The sequence below is a fragment of the Eretmochelys imbricata genome, chromosome 25 (genome assembly GCF_965152235.1).
Source record: "Eretmochelys imbricata isolate rEreImb1 chromosome 25, rEreImb1.hap1, whole genome shotgun sequence".
NCBI classification, from domain to species: Eukaryota; Metazoa; Chordata; order Testudines; family Cheloniidae; genus Eretmochelys; species Eretmochelys imbricata.
In genome coordinates, this window is record NC_135596.1 from 13,967,444 (window position 1) to 13,992,035 (window position 24,592).

Here is a 24,592-nt window from a genome sequence, read left to right on the forward strand (position 1 = left end):
AGCCCCGCCCAGCCTGGCCCCTCTCCGTGTCTCCTGATTGGCCGGCGATGATATCAGCGGGGCGGGGCTTTCGCCGCGGCGACGTAAAAGCGGGGAGGGGCGGGGCCAGCCACCGCACGTCGTGCTGGAGCCCGGGCCGGAAGATGGCGGCGGCGGGAGCCGTGGAGCGCGCGAGCCGGGGGGGGGAGCCGCCGCCGCCGCCGCCCCGCGGGCCCCGCCGCTACTCGCTGTTGGTGATCGTGGGCGGCGGCTGCCACCGGCCCGGCCTGCTGGGCGCCGTGCTGGCCGCGCTGGAGAGAGGTGAGCAGCGCCCCGCCCGGGCCCGCGCAGCGCCGAGCACCCCCGGCCGGGCGCCGCTGCAGCCCCCAGGCAGCACGGGCCGAGGTGCCGCGGGCCCCATTCATTGTCCTGCTTGTACCCAATGCACCGCCCGCCCCCGCTTTCCCGGGGCTCCCCTTGCACCGGTGCGCGCAGCTCCTGTGTCCAGGGCACCCCCCGCTTTCCCGGGGCTCCCCCATGCGCCAGGGTATAAGGCCGCACTCGTGCAGCGTTCCTCTGCTGCTCTTGTCCGCGTTGGTGCCCCATGCCCTAATTCCGCAGGGGCTCTCCCCTGGGGTGCTGTTTTATGCGCTGGTGGGTGGCCCTGCTTCCCACCCCCCTGAGCAGCGTGGCCCGGATCTTACGCTTGTCCTGCTGCATTTTGTGCTGTTCTGGGTGCATTGATGCACTGGGGCAATTCCCCCTTTGCATTTGGTTTACGTACTTGCAAGGTGTAACACCCCCAGATGTAGCTGTGCCCTGTGTGTGGGTGTAGCGCCCCTCGATTCATTGCAGCACCTCGTCTCCTTTCCTTTCTTGCTGAGTTGCATGGTCGGGGGGTGGGGGGGCATTGATACTTCAGACTAGGTGGGGGATAGGTATGCAAAATCCAGTTGTGGTGGTCTAGTGCAGCCCTCCTCTTCCCCCCTTCCTGCCCCCCAGATTATTGCTTATGTTTAAAGGGAATCTCTCCTATGGGGGGGCAGTTCATGGTGCTTTTAACATGGGTGGGGGTGATAGCAGGTCTGTCCCCAACTGCGTGAATTCCGCACGCTTTTATTGCTTAGTGCATATGTATAATTCCATCCCATTTCCCCCTCTAGACTTTCACCTCGGCACCCTATGCATGGAGGCCCCTGGTGCTGAGCATAGCAGCAACAGACAAAGGTTGGGGGTTGCTTTGTTAACGCTGAGATGGGCTGGGACCTGTTTTCAACTCAAGAAATTAGAGTGGGGCGGGGGAGTATCGGACATGATGGATGGGGCAGCTGGCCTGCACTGGGCCTCGGGAGCCGTCTGCCTGGAGAAGCTTGTCTGGCATCGGGAAGTGATCTGGAGCTCTGGTCTGTCGGGTGTGTTCTGCTATGGTGGGCCAGCATGGATTGAGGAAACTGCCAGCTGAAACTAGGAAGGGATGACTTGTAATTAAACCTGCTTCATGGCTTCCTCCAAGGACTTGCTGTGGATCTGCATTTACTGTTAACGAACCGGTGATTAAAACCTTCGCCTGGAACGGGATGTCTGAGCGTCAAGGAATTCCAGTCTTGGAACTGGCTGGCTGCTGGCGTTCTTAGCATGGCACTGGCATAAACTGTGTTAATGCTAGGTTTCAGAGTAGCAGCCATGTTAGTCTGTATTTGCAAAAAGAAAAGGAGTACTAGTGGCACCTTAGAGACTAACAAATCTGTTTGAACATAAGCTTTCGTGAGCTACAGCTCACTTCATCGGATGCATTATGTATTCCACTGAATGCATCCGATGAAGTGAGCTGTAGCTCACGAAAGCTTATGCTCAAATAAATTGGTTAGTCTCTAAGGTGCCACAAGTACTCCTTTTCTTTTTGTATTAAATGCTGGAGACTTGAGGTGCTGGGAGCAGGGTGAGAGTTAGTGTCTCCTTCTGCGGAAGGTGCTTTCAAGGCCAGGAAGGGGGCACAAATTTGGAAGTGATCTTTAAAAAAATATATGTATCTACCATGCATGAACTGAGGAAGCAGCCTGAGAAGGCCAAAAGGTTGAGCAAGGTTTGTGCAACTCTGCATCTTTCCCCCCCATCGCTTCTAATGCCCTAATCTTGCACCATCTCCCTTTGGTTGGAAGGATCGTTAACCGTTCTACAGACTTGGGGGATGGTGGGGGAATGAATCGGTATTTTTCCTCATTTGCTGTCTTGGTGGCTCATGCGATGGGCAAGAGGCCTGCCTGCTAAGCCGGTTTGTAAATCACTACTCAGGAGCCTGCTTTCCAGGGACTCGACATGATGGGAGTGAAACAGGCTGCTTCTCTGTAATCCCCGCACAGGGGCCTGGGGTTTGTGTTTCGTTGCTGAACTGGGGTTAGCATTCCTGAAGCATTATGGCCGCAGGGATCAAACCCACTCTCCTGGGGTGGGGAGAGGAGCCCAGTTGGCTAGTGTGACTGGCCAGCGTGGGACAGGAATGAACAGATGGCTGCTGTACAAGGGCGTCTGGTAGCTGGGGAGGCAGAGCGCAGAGACACGCAGAGACTGTTGCTGGCTTTTGGAACACCGCTTCTAACGCAGCTGATGGCTGTACGTGCCGCCTCTCGCAGAACAGCCCGGGAAGGCGGCTGCGCTCGCAGCCGGAGGGAATGCTCTTCTGTCTGGCTGAGGCCGGCGCGGCTGAGTCACTCCTGCAAGGTGCGTGCCTCCAGGGGAAGCAAGCGTGCACCTGTCTTAAGAGGTGAACGTCAAGGAACCTGTAATGTGGTGGGAACCTGAAGGCACGTCTTTGGTGCTGCCTTTAAAGACGCTCCTGACCCACCTCCATTAACATCCCATATGAGGCAGGCATGTCCCAGCCAGACCTGCAGAGTGGCTCAGCTTCCTCAGCCCCTGGGGAGGACAGTGAAGGGCTAGTGGGGGCGCATGGAGAGCCAAGACTGAACCCCAAACCCTCAGGCAGTTATGTCTGCAAAGAAACCAACAGCATGTGACGTCTAAGGGAGCTTGAAGCAGCAGCTGAGGAGTGAGCTGCTCTGTGCATTTCACCTGGTGCTGACTCAAAGGGCCGTGGATGCTTAAAAATGGATGCCTGTAAGGAAGGGGGCAGAAGTCTACTTGTGAAGATTTCCACCAGCCCTTTGGGGCAGGGAGCGTGCAGCTATAAACCAAGGTTCATTGAACTCTCTGGGGAGGCTGCCCAAGGGGGAATATATATCTAAATATATATAGATGCAGTAAATGCAGATCCACAGTAAGCGGTTGGCTTCCTTTCCCTGAGGAGCCGCTTGGTGAGGGTCAGGAGTTCTGAGCCGTGGGATAAAGCTGTCTGTGGACCGCAGGGGGATCTGATCCTGGTGTCTTCGAGCTGACTCACCGTGAGTGTTCTAGAGCCAGTGACTGAAGGGAGTTGGGCTGTGACCCCTTCTGACCTTTCATTTTCAAACCTGAATTGGAGAAGGATGTTACTCAGCCGGGGCTGGGGGTCAGCTGGGGCGTCGGCATGTGTCACCGGTCCTGGCATCTAGGAAATGCGGCAAATGCCATAGATGCTCTGACTCTATGGGACTAATTAAGCCTATTCCAGAGCTTAATTATCCTTAGAGTTGAAGTCTTTCCTAATATCTAACCTACGTCTCCTTTGCTGCAGATGAAGCTCATTACTTCCCATCCTACCTTCAGTGGACGTGGCGCACAGTTGATCACCATCTTCTTTGTAACAGCCCGTAGCTGTCTCCAGATATGTTATCAGGTCCCCCTTTGTCTGCGGGGCAGCCTACTGGGACCTAGTCTCCCCACCATGCTGCTCTGGGGGCCCTGGTCACCCTGCATCTCACCCACATCTCAGAACTGTCCAAATTGCCATGGGCTCTTCCCCTGCTGGTGTCCTGTCCCCTACCCAAGCGGGAGCAACAGGGTTCAAAAAAGAGCGAGATAAATGCATGGCGGATCAGTCCATCAATGGCTATTAGCCAAGCTGGGCAGGGATGGTGTCCCTAGCCTCTGTTGGCCAGAAACTGGGAGTGGGTGACTGGATGGATCACTTGATTCCCTGTTCTGTTCATTCCCTCTGGGACATCTGGCATTGGCCACTATCGGAAGACAGGCTACTGGGCTAGATGGACCTTTGGTCTAACCTAGTATGGTCGTAGTCATGTAATGGCAGATTCTCTCCCCCCTCCCCACCCCCCATGGCAGCCAGACCTGTCCTCACTCAGCAGTCATCCCAGTGGGTTCTGTTCCCACACTGGAGGGGTGGGGGGGACTCTGCTTAGAGCAGGAGTCTGGGAGTTCGAACCCCTGGGCTGTATTGCTGGCTTTGCCAGGAACTGACCTTCACATCCCAAGTGCATGTCACTGGACATCCATGCCTCAGTTTCTCTTCAGTGTAATAGGGTTGATGATTTCACAGGAGGCTATTTACAAGCCTCGAGACTCAGTTCCATGGACAAAAGTATCAGGGCCGGGGTTGGGGGCAGACTCCGGATCTCTTCTCTGTTGCAAGCACACTGATACCACGCCTAGCTAGCATAGTGTACTGTGCCGGTGGTCCAGCTGTCCCTCTTTTGGCCTGGCGGGCAGTCACCCAGCAGCTCTAATGCAAATGTAGGGGAAGCCTCTTAAGTTACTTAAAAGCCTGGGTGACACTATTAGCACTGGCTCTGTTCTTATCTGGCTTGCTGTGGATGTTGCTTTCCGTTTTCCAGGCCCCATGATGAGCTCAGCCTCCGGCTGACACACTGCCCTGTCATGCAGGCCTCTCTCCTGACACCAAACAGGAAGCGAGCCACAAAGGGATTGTAGTCAAGTGTTGTGTACAGCCGAGGTGGCGATAAGTTCCTGCCCCGTTGGGCTGTTGCTACAGTCTGTCGGGGGGTTTCCTAGCATGTTGGCTGAGTTCACATAGCAGCAAAACACTCTCCCCATTGCGGTGTGAGTTTTGGGCCGGATGCTGCCCCAGCAAGTTCTCCGCTTGGAATGGGTGGCCGAGGAGGCAGAATGCAATGCAGCTGGGTCATCCCCGGCTTGCGCAGGTCTCTGCAGCGTAGGCTCTCATTGAGAAAGGCAGGGCCGTCCTAGTATTGTGCCCCCAAGAGGCCTCTTCAGTCACAGGTGCTGAATGAGGCAGCCTGGCTCTGCTGCCTTGTGCAGGAGATCAGAGCAGTTCCAGTAAGTCTCCGTGCCGTAAGGAGCTGGGGAGAAGATGGGCAGGTTGGATGGGTTGGTAAATGCTGAGCTGCAGAACAGCACAGAGCCCAGCTGTGTGGTGCCTGGCCTCCAGACTCTGCTTGAAGGAGGTGTGGGAGCCAGTTGCAGAGTGACCCTGCTTTGCAGCAGGATGTGACTTGAATTCGTTGCAAGAGACCCGTGTTAACCCAGTCAGTGTGTGTGAGCAGGGACTAGTCAGTGACTCCAAATGCAGGTGAAGTGACAGCCATCATCACTGAGCTTTACTTAGCCACAGCTGGTGCCGTGCCAGCTTCCCTAAACTGCCCTGCCAGCACACTGTAGCCCTGCGTGGCAAGGGGGGCTCCTGTTGCTGGCAGAGACCAAGGGCTGAACAGGCCAAGGGTGCTGTGATGTGAACAGCTGTCCCTGGGGAGCTTGCCTGTGAGCAACTGAACTCCCATGGGGGCCACCAAACAGCGTCTGGTAATGACTGAGCTGCTACTCATCTGGGCCAGGGTTTGAACCCGTGACCCCCAGGAAGGAGACTGAGGGACCGTCACTCTGGAAGAAGGCCGCGAAACTGACTCCTAGCCTGGAACGCAGCTGGAGCTGGTTGGTCGGGCTGCATGGCATCTGGGCCGCCCTTGTTGCTCATGTCTCTAGTTCTGGGTTGTGAGGAAGAGTCGGTCTGGGAATCTCACTGGGGCAGCTGCAGGTCTTGCGCCAGCCAGCCTGGTAGTCTTGTGGCGGTGGGAGGGAAGGTAGAAGTGCCTTTGCTCACTACCTCTTTTCTGCCAGACAGGTTCTGCAGAGAGGCTGGAGGCAAAAGCTCCCGCAGGCACAGGCCATGCAGCTGCCTTGTGGACTGGGACTGCAGCAGTCTGGGGGGCCATGCGTGATTGGGCAATTCCTCCTCTGTCAGCTGCAGCACGGCAGCGTCCGACTCCCTCACTTACTGAGGGGAGCGGCTCAGACCCTCACCAGAGCGACTGGACTCCTGTTTGGGGCCTGGGTTCTCAGGACGCTGAGGCAGGGTCGGGTGGCACAGCACTGGCCTGTTGGGTCCAACCGCCTTTGGCTGAAGTCCCAGGAGTCGGGATCCCGGCTGGAACCTCCGTGTTCCTTGCTGCTGAGCATCGACACAGCCCCGTTACACCAGGACAGCCTTAGTAGCTGTTGCTCCAAAGGCCAGGCTTGCTGGGTTGCCCGTTGCTGGACACAAGTCCCTTCTCTCTCTGGCAAGGGTTCAGGGCAGCACTTGACTCGACGCTCCCTCGATTGGTACGGGGGGGCTCCTGCTACCTTTGCACTGCGCTGACCTTTCCCTCGTGAGGCTGGGAGCGGCTCTCACTAGCCCGGCCCCTGTGGATATCTGCTGGCACTTTGCCCTTTCACTAGCCAAGTGGCAGAGGGAAATGGCCTGTTGTTGCCAGAGCCGGAAGCCTATTCCTCCCCCGTGGCTGTTCGTAGGCCCCCAGACTTGTCTGTCCCAGGACACACCCTGCCAGGCGAGAGGGAGGATGAGGAACCTGAGGGGCTTCCAGCAATGGGGGCCAGTGGCAGCAGCTTGTGCCCTGGGCTGGGGCAGCTGTGCGGAGCTGTCAGGGCACCCGGATCATGCCGCATTTTATTGAAGGAACTCTCTGGTCTCCTAAAAGCTGCTCATGTTTATAGGCCACGCCTGCAGGGCTGGACACTAGCCAGACGAGTTGTGGGCCCTGCCTGGGAACGCTTATGCTTGCCTGTGGGATTGAGGGCGGGGGGAGGTCAGCACAAGCCTTTAGTGCCACTCACTCTGATCAGCCCTTGGGAGCAGGCCTAGCACAGGGGCTGCGGCTTCTAGTCACTTTATCTCTCCCTCCCGCTCTTGCAGAAGTGACGGCAAGTGCATCGTATTGCACAGCGTGTGTCTGCATAACCCCTTCCCCTCCCCGCATGGCGGTGGGGAGGGCTCTGTGTGCACGGCAGGGTTGTTCTATTGCGTGTGCTGTAACCTGGCCATCCGCTCTGTCCCCGAGCGGGGAGTAGCATCTGCCTTGGCTGCGAGCGGCTCGTGTGACCCTGAGGGCTTACAGTGCAGGGCCACATGCTCTTCCCTCCGGTCCATTTTGTGCATTCCCTGTAACTTGCCATGAGGGGCCAGCGACCCCTGGGCAGAGCTCCCATCCCTGCTCCTCGGGCTGCTAGCTGAGTAGGGCACCATTCCCCCGGCGTGGGGCACGAAGGTCCCTGTAAGGCGGCAGGATTCTCTCCGGATGGGGCTGGGTGCAGCATGCCCTTTTGGCGGAGGCTGTCGCAGGGGCCTGCAGCTGCTTTTCAGCCCTTTCTGCCTGATCCGGATTGTTCCGCAAGACAGTGCTGTGCCAGGGATTAAAGACCCTGGCAGGGGGGCTTGGTTCCCCCGACTTACCTGGCTGGTAACTGATCCTCCCCCCACACGCAAGAGGAGAGCAAGAGCAGACCCACTGCTAGGTGGCTCCCTGCTGACCCATTCCCCCCTCAGCATATTCCTCACCTGGGGCAGTTCTGCTGGTCCTGGTTCCCCTTCCATGGCTTGTCCTGGCCTTGCAGCTGCCTGGGCAAAGGGGGCCCTATAGGGGCCTGCTCCGGGTGCTGGGAAAGCTCTTCCTTAAATGGCTCAGTAGGAGATGGCTGGGGGCTGACCCGTTTGATAGCCCAGGATGTCCCGTAGGTCCTGCCTTCTCCCCAGGACTCGCTGTCCGTGCTGCTGGAGAGGAATCTGCCCTGCCAGCTAGGCATGTCCTCTCCGTGTCCCCTGTAGCCAAGTTTGCGCAGGGTCCCCAGTGCTTGCATTCCCCAGGGGTGAAGCCCTCGGAGCAGACTGATTGCTCACCCCGTGCCAAGGCAGCTGGCCTCGTTCCACGGGTGGGCAGGGAGGCAGAAGCCACTGCGGGTGAAGTTATTTGCCCAGCGGGGCTAGTGTCACAGCCAAGATCAGCCCCTGGGAATCCCAGCGGTGGCTGGTCTCTGTGGGCCTTGTGCCTCTCCTGGCAGCGTTGGGGTGGGGTGGGCTCTGCACCCCTTTGAGAACTGTGGGTGCTGATTGTTCTTTCTCCCCCCAGGGATCCGCTGCTGGGACATCGACCTCGCCTCCTGCAACCTGGACGAGCAGCTGAAGCTGTTTGTGTCCCGGCACTCGGCCACTTTCTCCAGCATCGTGAAAGGTAAGGGCGATCTGCCAGGCCTCTCCTGTCTCCACCTTCCCAGCTGTGCAGTCCCCAAGGGGGCTGTGAGGGGCCCAGCCCTCTGCCGGGAACAGCAGCCCAGCTGTAGTGGGCTTGGCACCTTGCTGGAGATGGCCCCCTGTCTGCACGTTGCTGCTTTCAGATGGATACTCCGCAGTGTGAATTTCCAGGGACTGTCCTGTCCCTGCACCCTGCGAATTCACTCATCCCTGGAGTACTTAAAGGAGCTCTCCAGGCTGCTTGGCTCAGAACTCGCCCTGCTCTGGTGTCGGGGGGAATCTCTTGCAAACCCAACTGACTGTCTGAACGTTGCTGGAGTGAGGCGGCAGCAGCTCTGCTCTGAGCGGGCCCTGCCGTGAGCTGGGGGTGGGTTTCACAAACACCCACCCTGCTGTGGAAGCAGCACTGGAAATAACCTGTCTGGGGTACTCCAGTGCCCCCCGGTATCTGAGCATCTCAACTCCTGACTGCTCCCTGTGAGGCAGGGGGTGCATAGGGCTGGTCCCCTTTGCTCCGGTTTCGGGGGGGCTGCGGTGGGAGGGCAGGGTTGTATGACACTCGGATCCATGCTGGCTATGCCCACCAGGAGCAGATGGCAACGTGTGCCCGGACACATCCAGCAGCAGATGCAGCATCTGGGAGCTCGTGTTCTGCTCGGCATCAGCAGAAACCTCGCGTGACCCATTCCACGCATGCCCGGCCTGGATCTGGGTGTTTAATTTGTGTTGCAATCTGTATCTCAGGCCAGGCTGCCCAGGGAGTTGGAAATAGACACGGAGGCAGTGCAGTCCTTCCTGCTGTGTGGGGAGGGGTCGCTCCGGGGGCTGCCTGTCAGCTGCAGACCCGGACGTTGCCCTCTCCTGATGGTGTTTTGCTGGGTTGGGCAAACATTTAGCCAGGGCTACAAAGCTGCTTTTGTGCAGAGTTGCTTGCGTGTGCTCTCCCTCAGCTGATGCCTCTGTCCTGGCCCCTCCAAGCAGACAAACGCGCTCATTCTTCCTGGGGAGGGGTTCCCGGGCTGGGAGGATGGGCCGGCGGCCCTCTCCACACGCCTTCCAGTGAGGCCTTGTCACACCCAGGCTGGCTTCTGGCTGCGCTGCCCCACCGCCTTCAGCTGCAGTGCCTAGACTCGGGCCGGCCCTCCCTGATCGAGGGACGGGCTTGTTCCGTCTACCTCGCTCACAGTGGGACGTCTTGACTCCAAGTCAAAACCATGCTGTAGCAAGATACTCCCCTGCTCATCTTGTAGGGGGGGAACCGCTGGTTCACCACATCTGTGCCTAGACACAAGTGTTGGGGGGGGGGGGTCCCTGCTGCTCCACTGTGGGGTTAACCCACTTTGGTACTGCTTCCCCTATGCCCTTCTCTAAGGCATCCAAGGAAGGGAGCTTCTTGCATGAGGGTCTGAGCTCCCTGTTGCTTGTCACGCGTAGCTGGGTCCTGCGGACTATCCCCTTTCCAGGGGGGTTGAAGAGCTCGAGGACCCCAATGGGTGGAGCAGGACGTTGGCCTGGCTGTGCTTTCCTAGCATAACCCCTGCAGGCTGGCTGAGGTGAAGCCAGACCTTGTGCTCCGGAGTGGGGAGAAGCATGGCTGTTGCCGGGGGTGCTAGGCGCTGCACAGACAGAACAGCGCCCCTTCCCCAAGGAGATTAAAGAGCCTCCCGTGCTGGTAGCATCCCCCTCCTGTGGCACAGGGAGAGCAGAGGCACCAGTTGGGCTGGGTTCAAACAATGTGGGCACCAGCTAGTGCTGCTGCTATGGGTAAAACCCTCCCCCAGCCTTGGCTACCAACGGGGCGCCAGAGAGAGAGAGACCAGCACGTACACTGCTGTGTTCCACGCGTCCAGCCTGGGGAGAGCCTAGGGTTGCTCCATCAGCACTATTGTCCCCACCGCCCCGGGCTGCTGCTGGGGCTGGACGCGTGTCTGATCCCTGGTCCTGTAAATTCCCGCGCCGGGGAACAGGCTGGCTCTGTGCAGCTAGTTGCTGAGCTGCCGGCTCTCGCCGCAGGTCAGGGCTGGGAGCTGCAGCCTCCGGCCTGGCGTCGGGGCTCATCTGTTGCCTTGTGATCTGCTTGGGCTGTGGCACTTGCTCCGGTTGGGAGGTGGGGTGAGCTGAGACCCGTGCAGCTGCTGGCTGGGAGGGGAAAGGGGCTGGGGCAGCTGCCAAGAGATCCCTGGCTCTGCTCCCTGCTGGTGTGGCTGTCTCGTGACCGCGGCGCAGGGAGAGGTGGCTCGTGGGCTAGCGCTGTGTGGCATCGTTCCCGCGCTGTCGGTCTTGGAAGAGCCGCTGATCCTGTGCGAGGGGCCGGGCCGTGCACAGGGGTCCCGACAGCCTGCAGCCCAGCACAGGGTCTCCTTGCCGGAACTAGTGTGCTGAGGGTTTTACGGGCCTCTCTGCAGAAGTGACTGGCCGTGGGAGAGTAGAAATGCCTTCGTTCCTGACCAGCTCAGGCTGCCGTGCGTGTAACGGAGCTGGGCTGCGAATGCAGGCGCCTGCACAGAGCCCTTCCTCGGGCCCGTCTCTGGCAGTGGCTGGCCCTGGATGCGTTTGAGGAAGGTGGAAGAAATACCCTTGTGGGCCGGTGTCCCACATCCGCCTGTGTCTGGCTTGCTCAAGATCTAAGGGGCTGGCTTACACCCCAAAGCCGTGAGGTTAAAATCCCTTCTGGGTGCCCTGGCCGTGAAATGGGCTCCCTGCAGCCAGCACTGCACTCGCCTTGCTCTCCCTCCTGCCCAGGTGTCTCCGGCTGGCTCCTCCAGTCCAGCCAGACCAGCCTCCCCGGGTACTTCCTTTAGGGTTCGTTTGTTTGCTCTTCCACACGAGCTCTCTGGAAACTAGGGCGGCTGCACTCAGAGGCCCCTTCTGTGCATGGGGCTGAGTGGCTCGGGGGCTTGGTAACCAGATAGGGAGCCGCTGACCCCCCAGGCTGCTGGTTCAGAGGCAGCACTGACCAGCAGTAACGGAATCGCTGCTTGCCAGCAGCTGCTCGGTGGCCCTGTGACATGGGCCTGGCAAGGGGTGTCCCGTTTCCAGTCCAGGTGCTCGATCAGCCTTTGCTCTGGGGGAGGCCAAGGGTGGAAGGGACTATGGACCGCTCCGGGGGGGCTGCAGCTTCCAGCCCAGCTCAGGTGCTCAGGACTGGTCTGAACCGTTTTTGTTCTGATTTAACTGTGGGTTGGGTTGGGACGGGACGTCTCTAAATGGACAGTGGCCCCCGTTACAACGGGATGGTGCTCTAAAGGTGCCACTTGCCAGGAAGGCTTAAGACCATTCCTGTGTGGGAATAGCTAGCGGGGTGTGAAATGCCTTCACTCTGATACAGCTGCGTCGGCACTGGGAGGTTGGTCTGCTCTGATGATACTGGGCTGGCTTAAATGGGTCCAGCTTTCTCGTGTCTGAGCCCCTCAGCCCATCCCCCACCCTTGTGAGGCAGGGAAATCCTCACTCCCTCCTGGTTGTACAGATGGGGAAACTGAGTCAGTGACTTGCCCAGGGTCAGTTTCTGGCAGTGCAGGGAATTGAACGTGGGTTTGAGTCCCAGGCCAGCCCTTTGCGACTCAGCTCCCCCGTGCTGTGGAGTACAGGCCTCCAGACCCCAAGGCACTCAGCCCAGCAGCCAGCTGGCTTAGGGAGGCAGAATTTAACCCCCGACAGGCCTGTGCTTGGCAGGCTTGTGAATTCTCTTCGTTCCTGGGACTGAGCTGTAGTAAACCACTCAGCTCACTGGCACCAACACCCTGAGGTGCCCTGTGGCCTAATTGTCCCTCGGATCTTCCTGCCCCCCCGGACCATAAATTGGCCTTCGTGGGCCTGGAGCCCCATGAGCTGGGGCATGCAGAGCAGATTGTTAGCAGCCCAATGGAACCACTTCCCTCCATGCTCTGGGAGTACGCTGCACACGTGGAGTTAAAGCCAATTCGGTTCCCTTCCTGGGGCACTAAACGTCAGCTTCCAGCTGACCTAGGAGCAGGAGCCGGAGCCCTGCCTGTGGCTACCCGTTGAGCCTCCAGCCCAGTTCGCTAGGGGGCTGGGCTTCCTGGTTGTTTTCCTTTCCTCCACACTGAGCTGTTTCTCTGCCCCATTGCTGCCCTCTAGTGAAGGGCAGTGCAGCTGTCTGCATTAGATGCCATTTGCATGGTGCCCGACTGCATGCCTGGGGGCACAGAGCTTGGGTCTCTGGCTTATTGGGAGTCTCTGCTCCGGTTGGGAGGTCGGGTGAGCTGAGACCCATGCAACTGCTGGCTGGGAGGGGCTTAGAAGCGGTACTCTGTGGTCCCTGGACACACATTGCTCCATGCCCTAGCTCTACCCTTGGGAAGGAAAATGGGGCTGGGGGAGCAGTTTGTGCTGCCTTGGACCACCCCCCCACAACCCCAGAAAATAAAGGTGGAGTCTGCCCCCCCCAATGCCTGCAGGGAGGAGGTGGTGGTGCGCTGATGGCCTCTGGAAGGCAGCTTCTGTCCGCTTGGCCTTCCTGAGCTGGGGCCGCATCGTCCGGGTACAGAGCAGGAAATGCCAGTGGTCATAACGCTGCCCTCCAGCTGGGGCTGCAAGGGGCCAGCCCCGTGTGGGCCTGGGTCTCTGCTGGCCCATGACCTTCCTCGTGGAGGGGAGAATCGCTCAGGTGTGCCTAGGGAGAGGGTTCCCAGGTTCTGTTCCCAACCCTGCAGTGGACTGGCAGGGCCAAGTCATCTAGTTGCTCTGGGCTTGGCCTATCTTCTGGTGGGGGGGCCAGTGGGGGAAGGGAGGCTGGAGCGGCCGCTATGGTCAATCACGCAGGGGGTCTGTGTGGTTCCCAGCTCTCCTGCTGATGCCTGGATGACCTGGCCAGTCACTTCCCCTCCACGGGCCCTGCTCAATCAGTAAGATGTGGGTTCTTTCTGCTTTCCATTTAAGCTCTTCAGGCCAGGGCCTCCTTCTCCCCATCTGTGGACCCCCAGGGCCTTGAGAGTAATGGGGGCAAGGGGCCGAGGTACCCATGGGGCCTTGGCAGAGCCGGCCACTTAGCAAGGCTGCTACGTTTCCCATTCCAGCCAGAGTGGTAAGGGAGCCCAGAGGGTTGTGTTCGTAGCTTAAAAACAATCCCTGTCCGGCTCCTGTGCTGATGCCATATCGGGAGCAGAGCACAGGGGTGGAGGGTCCCTCGTGGGCTGAGTCAGCCCCTCCGCTTCCTTCCTTCCCCCCCGCAGTGGGAAGGAAGTGTGTGTGTGGAGGGGGAGGGGAGTCTCATCCTTCGACTCGGCAGATCTGCTGGCCTCTTGTGGCATCCGGGCTCACAGGTCTGCTTTCCGGCCAGTGGGGTCCGGCAGCGGCCATGCCTCCAGCCTTGAACTCCTGCCTCAGCCTGGCTGAAAGGGGTGGGGGAGGCTGGGAAGGGGGCATGCAGCAGCCGGGTCTGTGTGTGAGCCGGTGTCCCCTGCCTGGGCAGGCTGCCTGCTGCCAGAATGACTGGTCTTGCCTGGGGATGGCCGGAGCTTGTGCTGGACAAACTCTCTGCAGTAGCTGCCGGCGCGCCAATCCCGTCCGGCACCTCTAGCTTTAGCTGGGATTGTGGTGTGTTCTGTCAGGAACTACGGGTACCCCATTCTCTCGTACTCGCCCACCGCCCTTCCAGGGGCTGCCTTGGATCGCCCTGCTTCCTGGGTGGAGAAACTGTGGCACAGACTTGGCACCGACTTGGCACCTTGCTTCAGGCTACTCAGAGCCTGTGGCAGAGCCAGGGACCCAGATCTCTTGGCTCCAGGGCCTTAGCCCCAAGACCGGCCTTCCTCTGCCCGTCCCTGCGCCCTGCCTGACAGCTGTCTCCTTAGCCAGCCTTGTCTACTGTCCGGCACAGACATCTCCCTGAAACGCCACCCGGATGTGCTCTCCGTGCCCAGGTTCCCAGAGGTGCTGGGGGGCAGTGCTGCGGCATTGCAGAGGGGAGCGGTGGTGCAGAAGGCAGGTGAACTGTGCACGCTCTGAACAGCCTCCTGGGTCAGCCAAGAGCTGCCTGGGGTTCCCTGCTCTGGGACGGGTTGCATACGTTGGGGCAGACCATGCCAGCTGAGTGCTGCATGGTATGCTGCCAGGCTCCTGTCTGGAGGCTCCTTGCTGCCCGGCCTCTCGCCATTCCATGAGTTCGTTGTGCCCTGGGCAGCCACCCTCTGTGCAGCTCTCGGGCCAGCCTGGCCCTTCCCTGAAGGGAGTGGGGGCCAAAACCTGGAGGGGAGCTGGTCTCAACGCCGAGGCCTTTTGTTCCTGGACAGGTCAGCGGACCCTCCACCACCGGGGAGATGTCCTGGAGACACTGGTGCTGCTCAACCCTTCGGATAAGTCCCTGTGCGATGAGGTGAGCAGGTGGGCAGGGAACTGGGTTCCAATGGGGCCCTTACCATCTCGGCGGGGAGGGGTGGGGGGGGGGGGCAAGGAGGTGCCAGGCCACTGGCCACAAGAGCACCCTGCAGGAGTGTAGGGGTTGCATTCCCCTCCATGATCTTCTCACGTCCTGTCCTCCTTCCCACTCCATCAGGCCAGGCACCTGCTGCCTCCCCAGCCCAAACACCTCCCCCGCAGATACCTCCTCCCCCGCCCCCCCGGGGCTTGGTCTCTGCTCCATTGTGTGGCAGCAAAGATCCCCTAGAGCTGGTGTAGGCCGGTGTGCCTGGGTGGCGGGCCCGAGCGGGGTAGGGGTGGGTGGGGACAGCTGAACTCAACCATTCTCACTCCCCCGAGCCCTCGGTCCCCAGCTGCGGAACCTGATCACGGACGTGTCCCAGCACAAGCTGCTGGTGTTCGCCGGGCCCTGCGTGGAGCAGACCGGGGAGCTGATGCTGCAGACAGGCTGCTTCTCTCTGCGGGACTTCATCCAGATCTTCACGGACAAAGAGGTGTGTCCTGGCACCGTGCCCGTGATCCGTCCCTTGCTGGCTAACCCTCGTGGCCGTGAGCTCTGGGCCAGGAAACACCTTCCTTCAGGCAGCTCTGATTCCTAATGGGGCTGGGGGAGAGGCCTGGGTAATCCCGTTACTGTCTGATGCGGAGACAGATGTCTCTCTCTCCCGGCTCAGGGCTCGTGTGCCTTTCCACCTCTGGCTGCAGGAGGAAACATTGCAGAACCTTGACATGGCTGCTGGCAGTGAAGGTGACTCCAGTGTGGGCCCCTCTGGACCCTAGTCACTTTTTTCTCACTAGCCCCATGGATCCTGAGCCCCAGCTGGAGTGGCTGTAAACTGACTGAATGTGCAGCTCCAGGCACCAGCAGCGAAGCCCTGTGGGAAGGGCGTGGGGCTGGCGGAGTCCCACTCTCTAGTGGTGCTGATGGAGCTGGGCTGTTGCTCAGTGCTGCATCCAGAACGGTCCATATGAGGCCTCTTCATCCCCACCACCTAGCAGGGGTAGCAACAGGTTCAGTCTTGCTGGAAGTCTGGCAGCCTCAGGTCCCCTTGCTGTGTGTGGCCAAGGCTTTGCTTCTCCAGCAGCCCTGGAACTGCTCCCCATCCCAGGCCCACACTTCTGTGCAAACGTGGCCTTGCTCGGCAGTAGCATCTCTCCTTCCCCAGCAGGGAGCGCTGTCTGAATCACACCAGCAGCCAGGGCTGCTCAATTAGGAAGTGCAGGGGTGGGAATTGGAGGATCAGGTGCAGGGTAGGTGGGCTGCTGCCCTCGGCGCTTGTGGGGCATGTTCCCAGGATGCAAAGGGAAGAGTCTGGGCTCGCAGTGATGATCGCCCCCATGCACAATCATCTGATAGCACAGACCACAGGGGAAATGATGCTGAGCTGAGTGACACTGCGGTGTCACGGCCAAGCCTGCTATGGGATGGCCTTCCCCGTATGGGTGAAGGAGGGCAGGGTGGGGCTGTCTAGTGGCTGCCGACTGGCCTCACCCCTCTGCGAACTCGTGTCTCAGTCCGGGTCGGAGGTGGCGTGTCTGTCTAACCCCTGGGATGGCCGGGCTGGAGCTCTGGATCGGCTGACAAGGGATGACTCAGCAGCCTGTCGCTTTACACTGAACTCAGCCAGGTGCTGGCGTTGACCATGGGTTCTCTCTCTCTAGGTTGGGGAGATACTGAGCTCTGCAGATCCTTCAGCCAAGGCCAGCCTGACCGTCAGCTGCCCTGACTTTGGGGAGTGGCAGGACTCCAGCCTGGAGCAGTACAACCTCCAGGACTTCATTGAGCTGCGGATCAACCCAGGCTGCATGCTGCCGGAGATGGAGGGGCTGCAGGAGTTTGTGGAATACCTCTCAGAGTCCCTGGAGCCACAGTCCCCCTTTGACCTGCTGGAGCCCCCGACCATGGTGGGCTTCCTGAAACTCTCCAAGCCGTGCTGCTACGTCTTCCCCGGTGGGAGGGGGGACACAGCCTTCTTTGCTGTCAACGGGTTCAACGTCCTGGTGAACGGGGGCTCCAACCCCAAATCCTCCTTCTGGAAGCTGGTGCGCCACCTGGACCGGATTGACTCCATCCTGGTGACGCACATCGGCACGGACAGCCTGCCGGGGGTCAACAGCCTGCTGCAGAGGAAGGTCGCTGAGCTAGAGGAGGACCCCTCCTCACAGGGCTCCCAGAGTAACGGGGACTGGGTGAAGAACCTCATCTCCCCCGAGCTGGGCGTCATGTTCCTCAACGCGTCCGAGAAGCTGAAGGGTATTGAGGGAAACTCTAGGGTGCTGAAGAGCTGTGATGAAGCCAGCCTGACTCTACGCTACCTGGAGAAGCTGGGGATCAGGCCCAACCCACTCTGCAGGGACAGCGGCCCCAAGGTGGGGCCCACGGTGCTGTTCCAAAAGATGGGCGTTGGCAGACTGGACATGTACGTGCTGAACCCGGTGCGGGGCAGCAAGGAGCTGGAGTTCCTGCTGCAGCACTGGTCCGGCAACGGCCACCCCAGCGAGCAGGAGCTGCCCTTGCAGTGCCTGACCTCCATCTGCGCCCTGCTGGTCTGGCATCCCGCCAGCCCTTTGGAGAAGATCATCCGGGTCCTGTTCCCAGGCTGCACCCCGCAGGGCAGGATCCTGGAGGGGCTGGAGAAGGTGAAGCACCTGGAGTTTTTGAAACACCCGGTGGTCACTGAGAAGGACTTGAAGGCGCTGGCTGCTCCCCGTCCCGAGAAGCAGCTGACGCCAAAGAGGGCAGAAAGCAAGGAGAGCCTCAAGTCGGCGTCCAAGGAGAGCCTCCGGTCTGCTTCCAGACTGAGCCTGGTGGAGGCTGGGCCCCCGGCTCTCAAGGAGAAAGCCCTCAAGTCAGAGAAGAGGGAGATGAAGGCAGCGCCCAAGGAGAAGGCCAGAGGGCCGGGCGAGGTGGCCAAGGCAAGGCCAGAGGAGGAGAGAGCTGAGGAGCCCAGAGCCAAGCTCGACTCTTCAGCTGAGAAGCTCAAGCCGGATGTGAGGCTGAAGCTGAGCAAGGAGAAGGCCCCGCCCAAGAAAGAGTCCCTGCCCCAGGAGGTGAGGAAGGAGGAGAAGAGGCCTCTGAAGAAGGAAGATGGTGCCGAGGGGAAGGCGGATGGCAGGAAGGAGGTGAAGGCCGTGAAGAGGGAGGGGAAAGCTGAGCTGCTGCGGAAGGATGCCAAGGAGAGCAAGGCTGAGGGGAAGGCCGCAAAGCTGCCTGCCCGCAAGCCGCCTGGGCTGGAGCCCCGCAAGCTGGCCCTCAGGACAGGGAGCCTTAAGAAATCCACTCTCAAGAAGGAGCCGGAGAAGCCCAAGGCCAAAGCGGCCAAGGAGGCAGGTGCAGCTGGCAAGAAGCCCCCGAGCCCTGAGGCTGGTGGGTCAGAAGGCTCCAAGTCACTGTCCCTGGAGGCCCTGACACAGGAGGCGGCATGGGCGGGCACCGAGGCCAGGCAGAAGGAGGAGTCAACAGACGAGGGGATCACCGCAGCGGAGAGTGAGCTGGAGCCGTCCCCGCTGGAGAACGGGGAGGCTGGGCAGTGTGCTGGCACTGAGGACCCAGCTGGCTGCGCCGGGCTGGGGCCCATGGATTGCCAGGAGAACGGCCTTGACCCAGAAGAGCTGGACAGCCCCCAGGGGTTCCGGTACCTAGAGACTAGCCCGCTCAAGGCCATCTGGCCCCCTTCCCCCCTCGCCAAGACCCCCAAGAGCGACCACAGTGTGGACTTCGACCTGACGCCCACAGGGCTTCTCAACCACTGCCAGGAGGGCGTCGAGGACCCATGCGGCAGCTCCGAGGAGAAGACCCTGGAGATGATGTCCCCCTCCAGCTCGGGGCCGGCCAGTGCCAGGCACACCCCGTTCCACCAGTCCCCGGTGGAGAACGCAGTCATGGTAGAGGAGCTGGCGACGGGCCACAACGACAACAAACAGTTCAACTCCTGTCATTCCTCCCAGGAGAAGCAGGCGGGCTGCCTGTCCCTCAGCCCCTTCAAGGACGAGCTCCCTGACGTCTCGCCCACCATCACCACCCCCTCGCTGCCGGCTGAGGTGGGCTCCCCCCACTCCACTGAGGTGGATGAGTCGCTGTCGGTCTCCTTCGAGCAGGTGCTACCCCCGGTGAGCGAGTCGCCCCAAGAGGAGCTGAACCGGCTGCAGGCGGGCGGGCTGACCCCGGAGCCAGACGCCTCGGTGGGCAAAGGCAGCTTGTCCCTGCCCATCCAGCCCTGCCACCACGCCCAGCTGGGCAGCGACGGGGCGGACGGACTGCGCCGGCATGGGCGCCGTTCCGACTCCCCCCACGACGTGGACCTGTGCCTGGTATCACCCTGCGAGTTTGAGCACCCCAAGTCCGAGCGCCCCCCCTCCCTCAACGTCAGCCCCCGGGACCTGTCCAATGACAGCGACCTCTCCCAGGAGCTGGCCAAGCCCCTGGCCCAGAGGAGAGGCCTGAGGAGCCAGGGCCGCCGGCTGCAGCCGCCGCATGCCGCGGAGACCCCCCCCACCTCTGGGAGCGAGTCCCTCCCCACACTCTCAGACTCAGACATCCCTCCTGCCACCGACGACTGCCCCTCCATCACGGCCGATGGCGGGCTGGACTCAGATGAAGAGTCGGAGCACCTGGCCAGGGGCCCTGCCCGGGCCAGAGACCCTCCTCCTGGCCCCCTGAAAGACCCCTGCCCCCTTCCTGCCCAACCTGGCATCTGCATGGTGGATCCAGAGGCTGTCCCCTCAGAGCAGGCCTGCATGGGGAAGAAGGAGCCCGCTGGCAAGGTGAAGAGGACTCCCTCCCGCCTGGGCTCGGCCCCCATGTCCCAGAAAGCCGAAAACCCCAAACACTCAACCCTGGGCAGCAAGGCCAGAGGCCCCATGGGCTCAGCAGACAAGGTCAGGACGCTTCCCCCAGCCAAGGGCACCCCCATGGAGAAGGGCCCACGCCTCGGGGCCGGCGGGGACACCAGAGCATCGCTCAAGAGCCGCAGCGCTGGGGCCAGGCCGCTCTCGGGAGCCGGCAGATCATCTCCCGCAGGTAACTGCCGTGGTCACGCTGAATGGGGATGGGGCGTAGAGTCCAGCTGATCCCAGGCCGGGAGCAGAGCCTGTCACTCCCATGCTAACCCAGCCCCAGGCCGAGGGGACTGGCTGGCTCGGGGGGTGGAGGATATATGGGGCCATGCAGCCCAAGGCAGTCACTGCGGGTGTGTGTTGGCCTGTGGGATGAGCTGCGTTGCTGTCGGTGCCCATGGCACCACCAGAGTTTGCATGTGCCAGGTGGGAGCTGCTCTGGCTCCGGGAGAGTGTGCCACAGACTGGGTGGCCATGCCCCAGATGTTGGCTCCTTCGGGGCTGAGTTGAGGCATGTGAGCACGGTAGTTGGGGGGGGCTTGGCCTGGGCTGTCTGGATCCTGGGGAATCCTGCAGCGCGTAGGAACTAAAAGGCTGGTGTTCCTGCGTGCTGGTGAGCCCGAGTCCCACATAACTCGGCCCAGATGTGTGGATTCCAGAAGAGCCTCTTGCAAAGCTTCTGGAGCCCCCCTGCTGCATTGCAGACCCAGGGAGCTAGTGACCCATTCCCTGCACAGCCAGGCTCAGCCAGATGCAGAGAGTGACCATCCCTAATAGCAAAGGGAGCGAGATGCTGGATTTAAAATCTAGTTAAAACTCCAGTAAAGAGACAGTGCTGGAAGTGCCCTAGCAGGTGTGGGTGTGCAAGAGAGCGCCTGGGATCCTGGATCGAATGTGTCAAGTGACTGGCCATTGTTGGGTGTCCCAATGGGAGATGCCTGGAAGGGCCAGACTGTGGGCTGGTGTTCAGCACTGGGCACAAATTGAGCCCTTCTGCGATGCCCGAAATCAAGGTTCCCAAAATCTCTGATCATGTTTCAATAGTGTGGCCTTTGTGCACCGGGCCGCCTGGCATTCCCTGCTGGAGCCCTGGCCCTGCCCCCTGTGTCTAAAAGGTCCCCCGTCTTGCAATTTCAGGCTCCAAGGCCCTTTCTCCCCCTGAGCCGCCAATCTACTTGGACCTGGCCTACATCCCTGGCTCCTGGAGCGCCAGGACGGTGGACGAGGAGTTCTTCCGGCGGATCCGCTCCCTCTGCTACGTCATCAGCGGAGACGACCATGTCAAAGAGGGTGTCATGCGACCCATCCTGGATGCGCTGCTGACGGGCAAATGTCACTGGGGGAGTGATGTCCAGGTGGGGCTTGGCAGGACGGCAGCAGGGGGCAGCGCTGAGCATGGCCAGGCAGGCTTGCGGGGGGGCCTGGTTGGGGTCTCGGGTAACCATATCCCTGCCCCATGCTCCAATCCCGAGCCCTCTGCTTGGGGGGAGTGTTTCTGCCTTGAGCGGGAGCCGGGAGTGCTGCCCCACTGCATGGGCTGTGCCATCCAGCTGGCTGTGGATGCTGCTGGCCGCCTCCTCCCCTGGCAGAGTCCTGTGGGGAGAACCTGCTCCCCCTACTGGCCGGATCCAAGAAGTCCCCGGTGTGTATCGTTCGGGGCATCTGGCTCAGCTGGGGGCAGGGTGGGGGTTGCTGTGGGGGGTTGTAGCGGGAGGGGGGACTCAGCAGAGGCCACCAGGGAACTGGACTCTGGCCTGGTCTGAACAGCAGAGTTATGCCGGCATAGCTGTGTCGGTGAGGAGTGGGGGGGGGGATCGCCCCCTGCCAGAACAGCTACCCCGACAACCCCGCTGTGCAGAGGCACTTGGGTGGGGTGACCAGACAGGAAGTGTAAAAAATTGGGGTGGGGGGGTAATAAGCCTATATAAGAAAAAGACCCCAAAAAAGGGACTGTCCCTGTAAAATCAGGACATCTGGTCACCCTACACTCGGGGCACAGCTGCGTCTGTTGGCATGGCACGGCTCTGTGGGGGAGGTGGGGGTACCATGCCGGCAGAAAAGCTGTGGTCTTATGCGTGTTGACGTAGGGGGCTCGGCCATGTAGCCATGGCTTGGAGGCGGGGCGGCTGGGTTCTCCTGAGCAGGAGGAGCCCTGCCCTTTGAACTGTTAACTCTGTGACCTCACCTGGGGAGTGGTCACTGGTGTGCCTCAGTGTCCCTGTTTGGCACAAGTGTTGGCAGCTGGGGCAGGGTGGCTTTGAGCTGGGGCAGAAGCAGCTGGAGACGTGGTGAGGCTGTTTGTGTCCATATTTTGAGGGAGGCAGAACCTCCCCTTGCTCCGGCCTCCGTCTGCCCCACCAGAGTGTTTAACACAGCAGTGCCCCATCCCCAGTTGAGATCAGAGCCCCATGGGCCGGGTGCTGCACAGACGCACTGCAAGGAGCTGGGGTCTGAAACAGATGGGACAAAGGGGGGGAGAGGGGAAACAGGCAGAGATGTGACATGCCCAGGGTCCCCCAGCAGGGAAGTGGCAGAAATAGAAGCCCTGGTGCCCTGGCTCCATCAGGGCCAGACCCACTAGACCTTGCTGCCTCCGAGTGACTCTCAAATTGGTCTCCTCAGGTGACCCTGATCCCAACCTTTGATTCGCTGGTGATGCACGAATGGTACCAGGAAACCCACGAGCGCCAGCAGGAGCTGGGCATCACAGTGCTGGGCAGCAACAGTACAGTGGCCATGCAGGACGAGACCTTCCCAGCATGCAAAGTGGAGTTCTGAAGGCGGCCCGCGTTAACCCTTTCCAGCCAGACTTGGAGCAGGTGCTTTGGACCTTGCAGAGGGGAGATCGCCCACAGTCATCGCACATCGCAACCCATTGGAAGGGGGGAGGGCTTGGCAAGGCCCCGTTGGCCATGGGTGATTGGGAAGAGGCACTGTAAGATTGGAATGAGCTCTGCATGGCCAGCTTCCTGCAAGATGGGAGGGAATCTCCCCTGGACTGGAAAGGGTTACACTGAGTGCTTGCCTCTCCTATCCTGTGCACCACAGAAACTCACCGTCTGGTTATTGCATGCACACAGGCCCCAGCCTCTTGCTCTGTATCCCTACAGGGGGAGGGGGGGCTGGATCGTGGGTTGGCAGGGTCTGTAATCCCCACTGCTGGCAGAGGTGGGGAGCAGGTTCTGTGGCTGGGGGCCGAGGTGTGCTACAGCATAGCTGTTCCTTGCCTCCCTCCCCAGCCCAGCCACTGCCCCCACAGCCTCCGTGTCGGGACAGGCACGGCCCTCTTCTGTCCGCCCCAGTGATGGAAACGGGACCAGTCTGCCCTCCCTGATGTCAGGCAGGTACCTTACACTGGTCAGGTGATGCAGCAATAGCCACCCCAGTGCAGCATCGCCCCAGGGCTCCTACGGGCAGCCTGGACTGGGGCTCCAATCACTGGTGGCATCCAGTCGCTTCCCTGTAGTTTGGCAGCCAGTTGGAGTCTCATCCTCTGGCTGAGGGCACAAGTGAAACGAGTCTGCGAGTCATACACCCCAGTGATGCCCCTGACAGCATGACCATGTGCCAGGGAGGGGGGCTGCTATAGTGGTGGGGGGCTGTATCCCAGTTGACTGCCCTTCCCCCAGCTGCTATTAGTCTCCTTCTTGTGCCCCTCAAAACTAAAGTCCCAACTGTCGTGTTGCCCCCACAGAGATGCCAGGTTCCCAGGTGGACACGATCTCTTGACCCAGATTAAGGGATGTTTGAAGCTGAATTGGGGCGAGGGGGGCTGGACTGGACTGATGCTTTCCTGCCTTCCAAAGCAGTGGAGCATGGAGTGGGTTCTCCCTGCATGGGGTGTGGAACTGTGACCCAACCCTGCTAGAGCGTTCCCATGCCAGCCCAGTCTCCCTTGCCTGGTGGGGGTGGTTGGGCTGGCAACCCCAGCCCCACCCCATGGCGGACCTCAGAAGCCCTAATGTTGCTGTAAATGTTTTAAAGCCAAATTTCACGGGCCTTTTGAAAGTTCATGTTAAGTGTGATCGCTGGGAGCAGAGGGCCTGGGCGTGGGGGGTGTGAATGTCTCCCAGGGAGGAGGGGAATTGGAGTTGTCTTGTAACAGCCCCCCCCCCCCTTCTCCAATCTCTGTGTCAAAACTGACCGGGGGTGCTCCTGACTTCAGCTAACATCCCCCTTCTGCAAACCCTGCCGCTCCTGTCTCCTGTACCCTGCGTCTCTGCTGCTGACCCCAGCAGTCTGCGTGGGCCAAGCAGATCTCAGGGGGCACCGCTAGGCATGAAACTTGTGGGGGGCCTGAATCCCCAGCCACGTTCTAGCTTCTCCACAGCTTTCGCATCTTTCTTTTTCTCTAACTCATCTTGAAGAGCAAGTTTGGGGAGAGAATGTGACACTAACCTGTTTTGTAAGTTTGCAACTTACCTTTTTTTGTAAATTTTTTTTTAAATGAAGAAAAAAACCAAAATTGCTACACACAGAAGGTTCTTATTTATCTGATTACCACTGTGAGGCACCAGTGCGTCCCCCCCGGGCGAGCTGCTGGGAAGGGGGGCTCTGCAGCTCCTTGCAGATTTCATCCCCTCTTGTATCCATGGCAGAAGGGTTTAATCCTGTTCTCAGTGCTCGCCTGGCTGGGCTTGGAGGCCTTTTTACATTTGATTGTATTGTACTATGTCTAGGAGATGTTTGGGGGGTGGGTGGGGAAAGGGGAATTGAATGTTTCACCTTTTAGTGCTTTATATATTTTCTTAGCTAGAAGATGTTTTTAAAGAGGGGGTGAGGGAAGGAGATCATGAGGTTGCCCCACCTTCTTATAGCTCAAAATGTGGGGGGTGGTAACCACCTGTTTCTCCACCCCTTTGTGACTTCTCCCAGGCCGGGGCAGGGGGTGGGTTTGCTAGAAGTTTTAGACACCGACACATATGCCACGATGTTGCACACACGATGTTATGGTTTGGTAAATGTATTGAACAAGCATTAAAGAGACACTAGCCCAACAAA

General features: G+C 60.1%; 1 protein-coding gene across 1 annotated transcript; it reads left to right on the plus strand.

The window, feature by feature from the left end:
• Positions 1-132: 132 nt before the first annotated feature.
• On the plus strand, positions 133-24,592 carry MAP1S (microtubule associated protein 1S). The gene is made up of 7 exons (XM_077842017.1): positions 133-300; positions 8,253-8,354; positions 14,629-14,711; positions 15,109-15,249; positions 16,418-19,775; positions 20,729-20,946; positions 22,214-24,592. The coding sequence occupies exons 1-7, from the start codon at positions 144-146 to the stop codon at positions 22,367-22,369; spliced, it is 4,215 nt and encodes a 1,404-aa protein (XP_077698143.1). The 5' UTR covers positions 133-143; the 3' UTR covers positions 22,370-24,592.

Coding starts and splice junctions, on each gene's coding strand:
- MAP1S (XM_077842017.1), top strand. CDS start 144: ATGGCGGCGGCGGGAGCCGTGGAGCGCGCGAGCCGGGGGGGGGAGCCG. Junction 301..8,252: donor GCTGGCCGCGCTGGAGAGAG/GTGAGCAGCGCC, acceptor TTCTCCCCCCAG/GGATCCGCTGCTGGGACATC. Junction 14,712..15,108: donor ATAAGTCCCTGTGCGATGAG/GTGAGCAGGTGG, acceptor CTCGGTCCCCAG/CTGCGGAACCTGATCACGGA.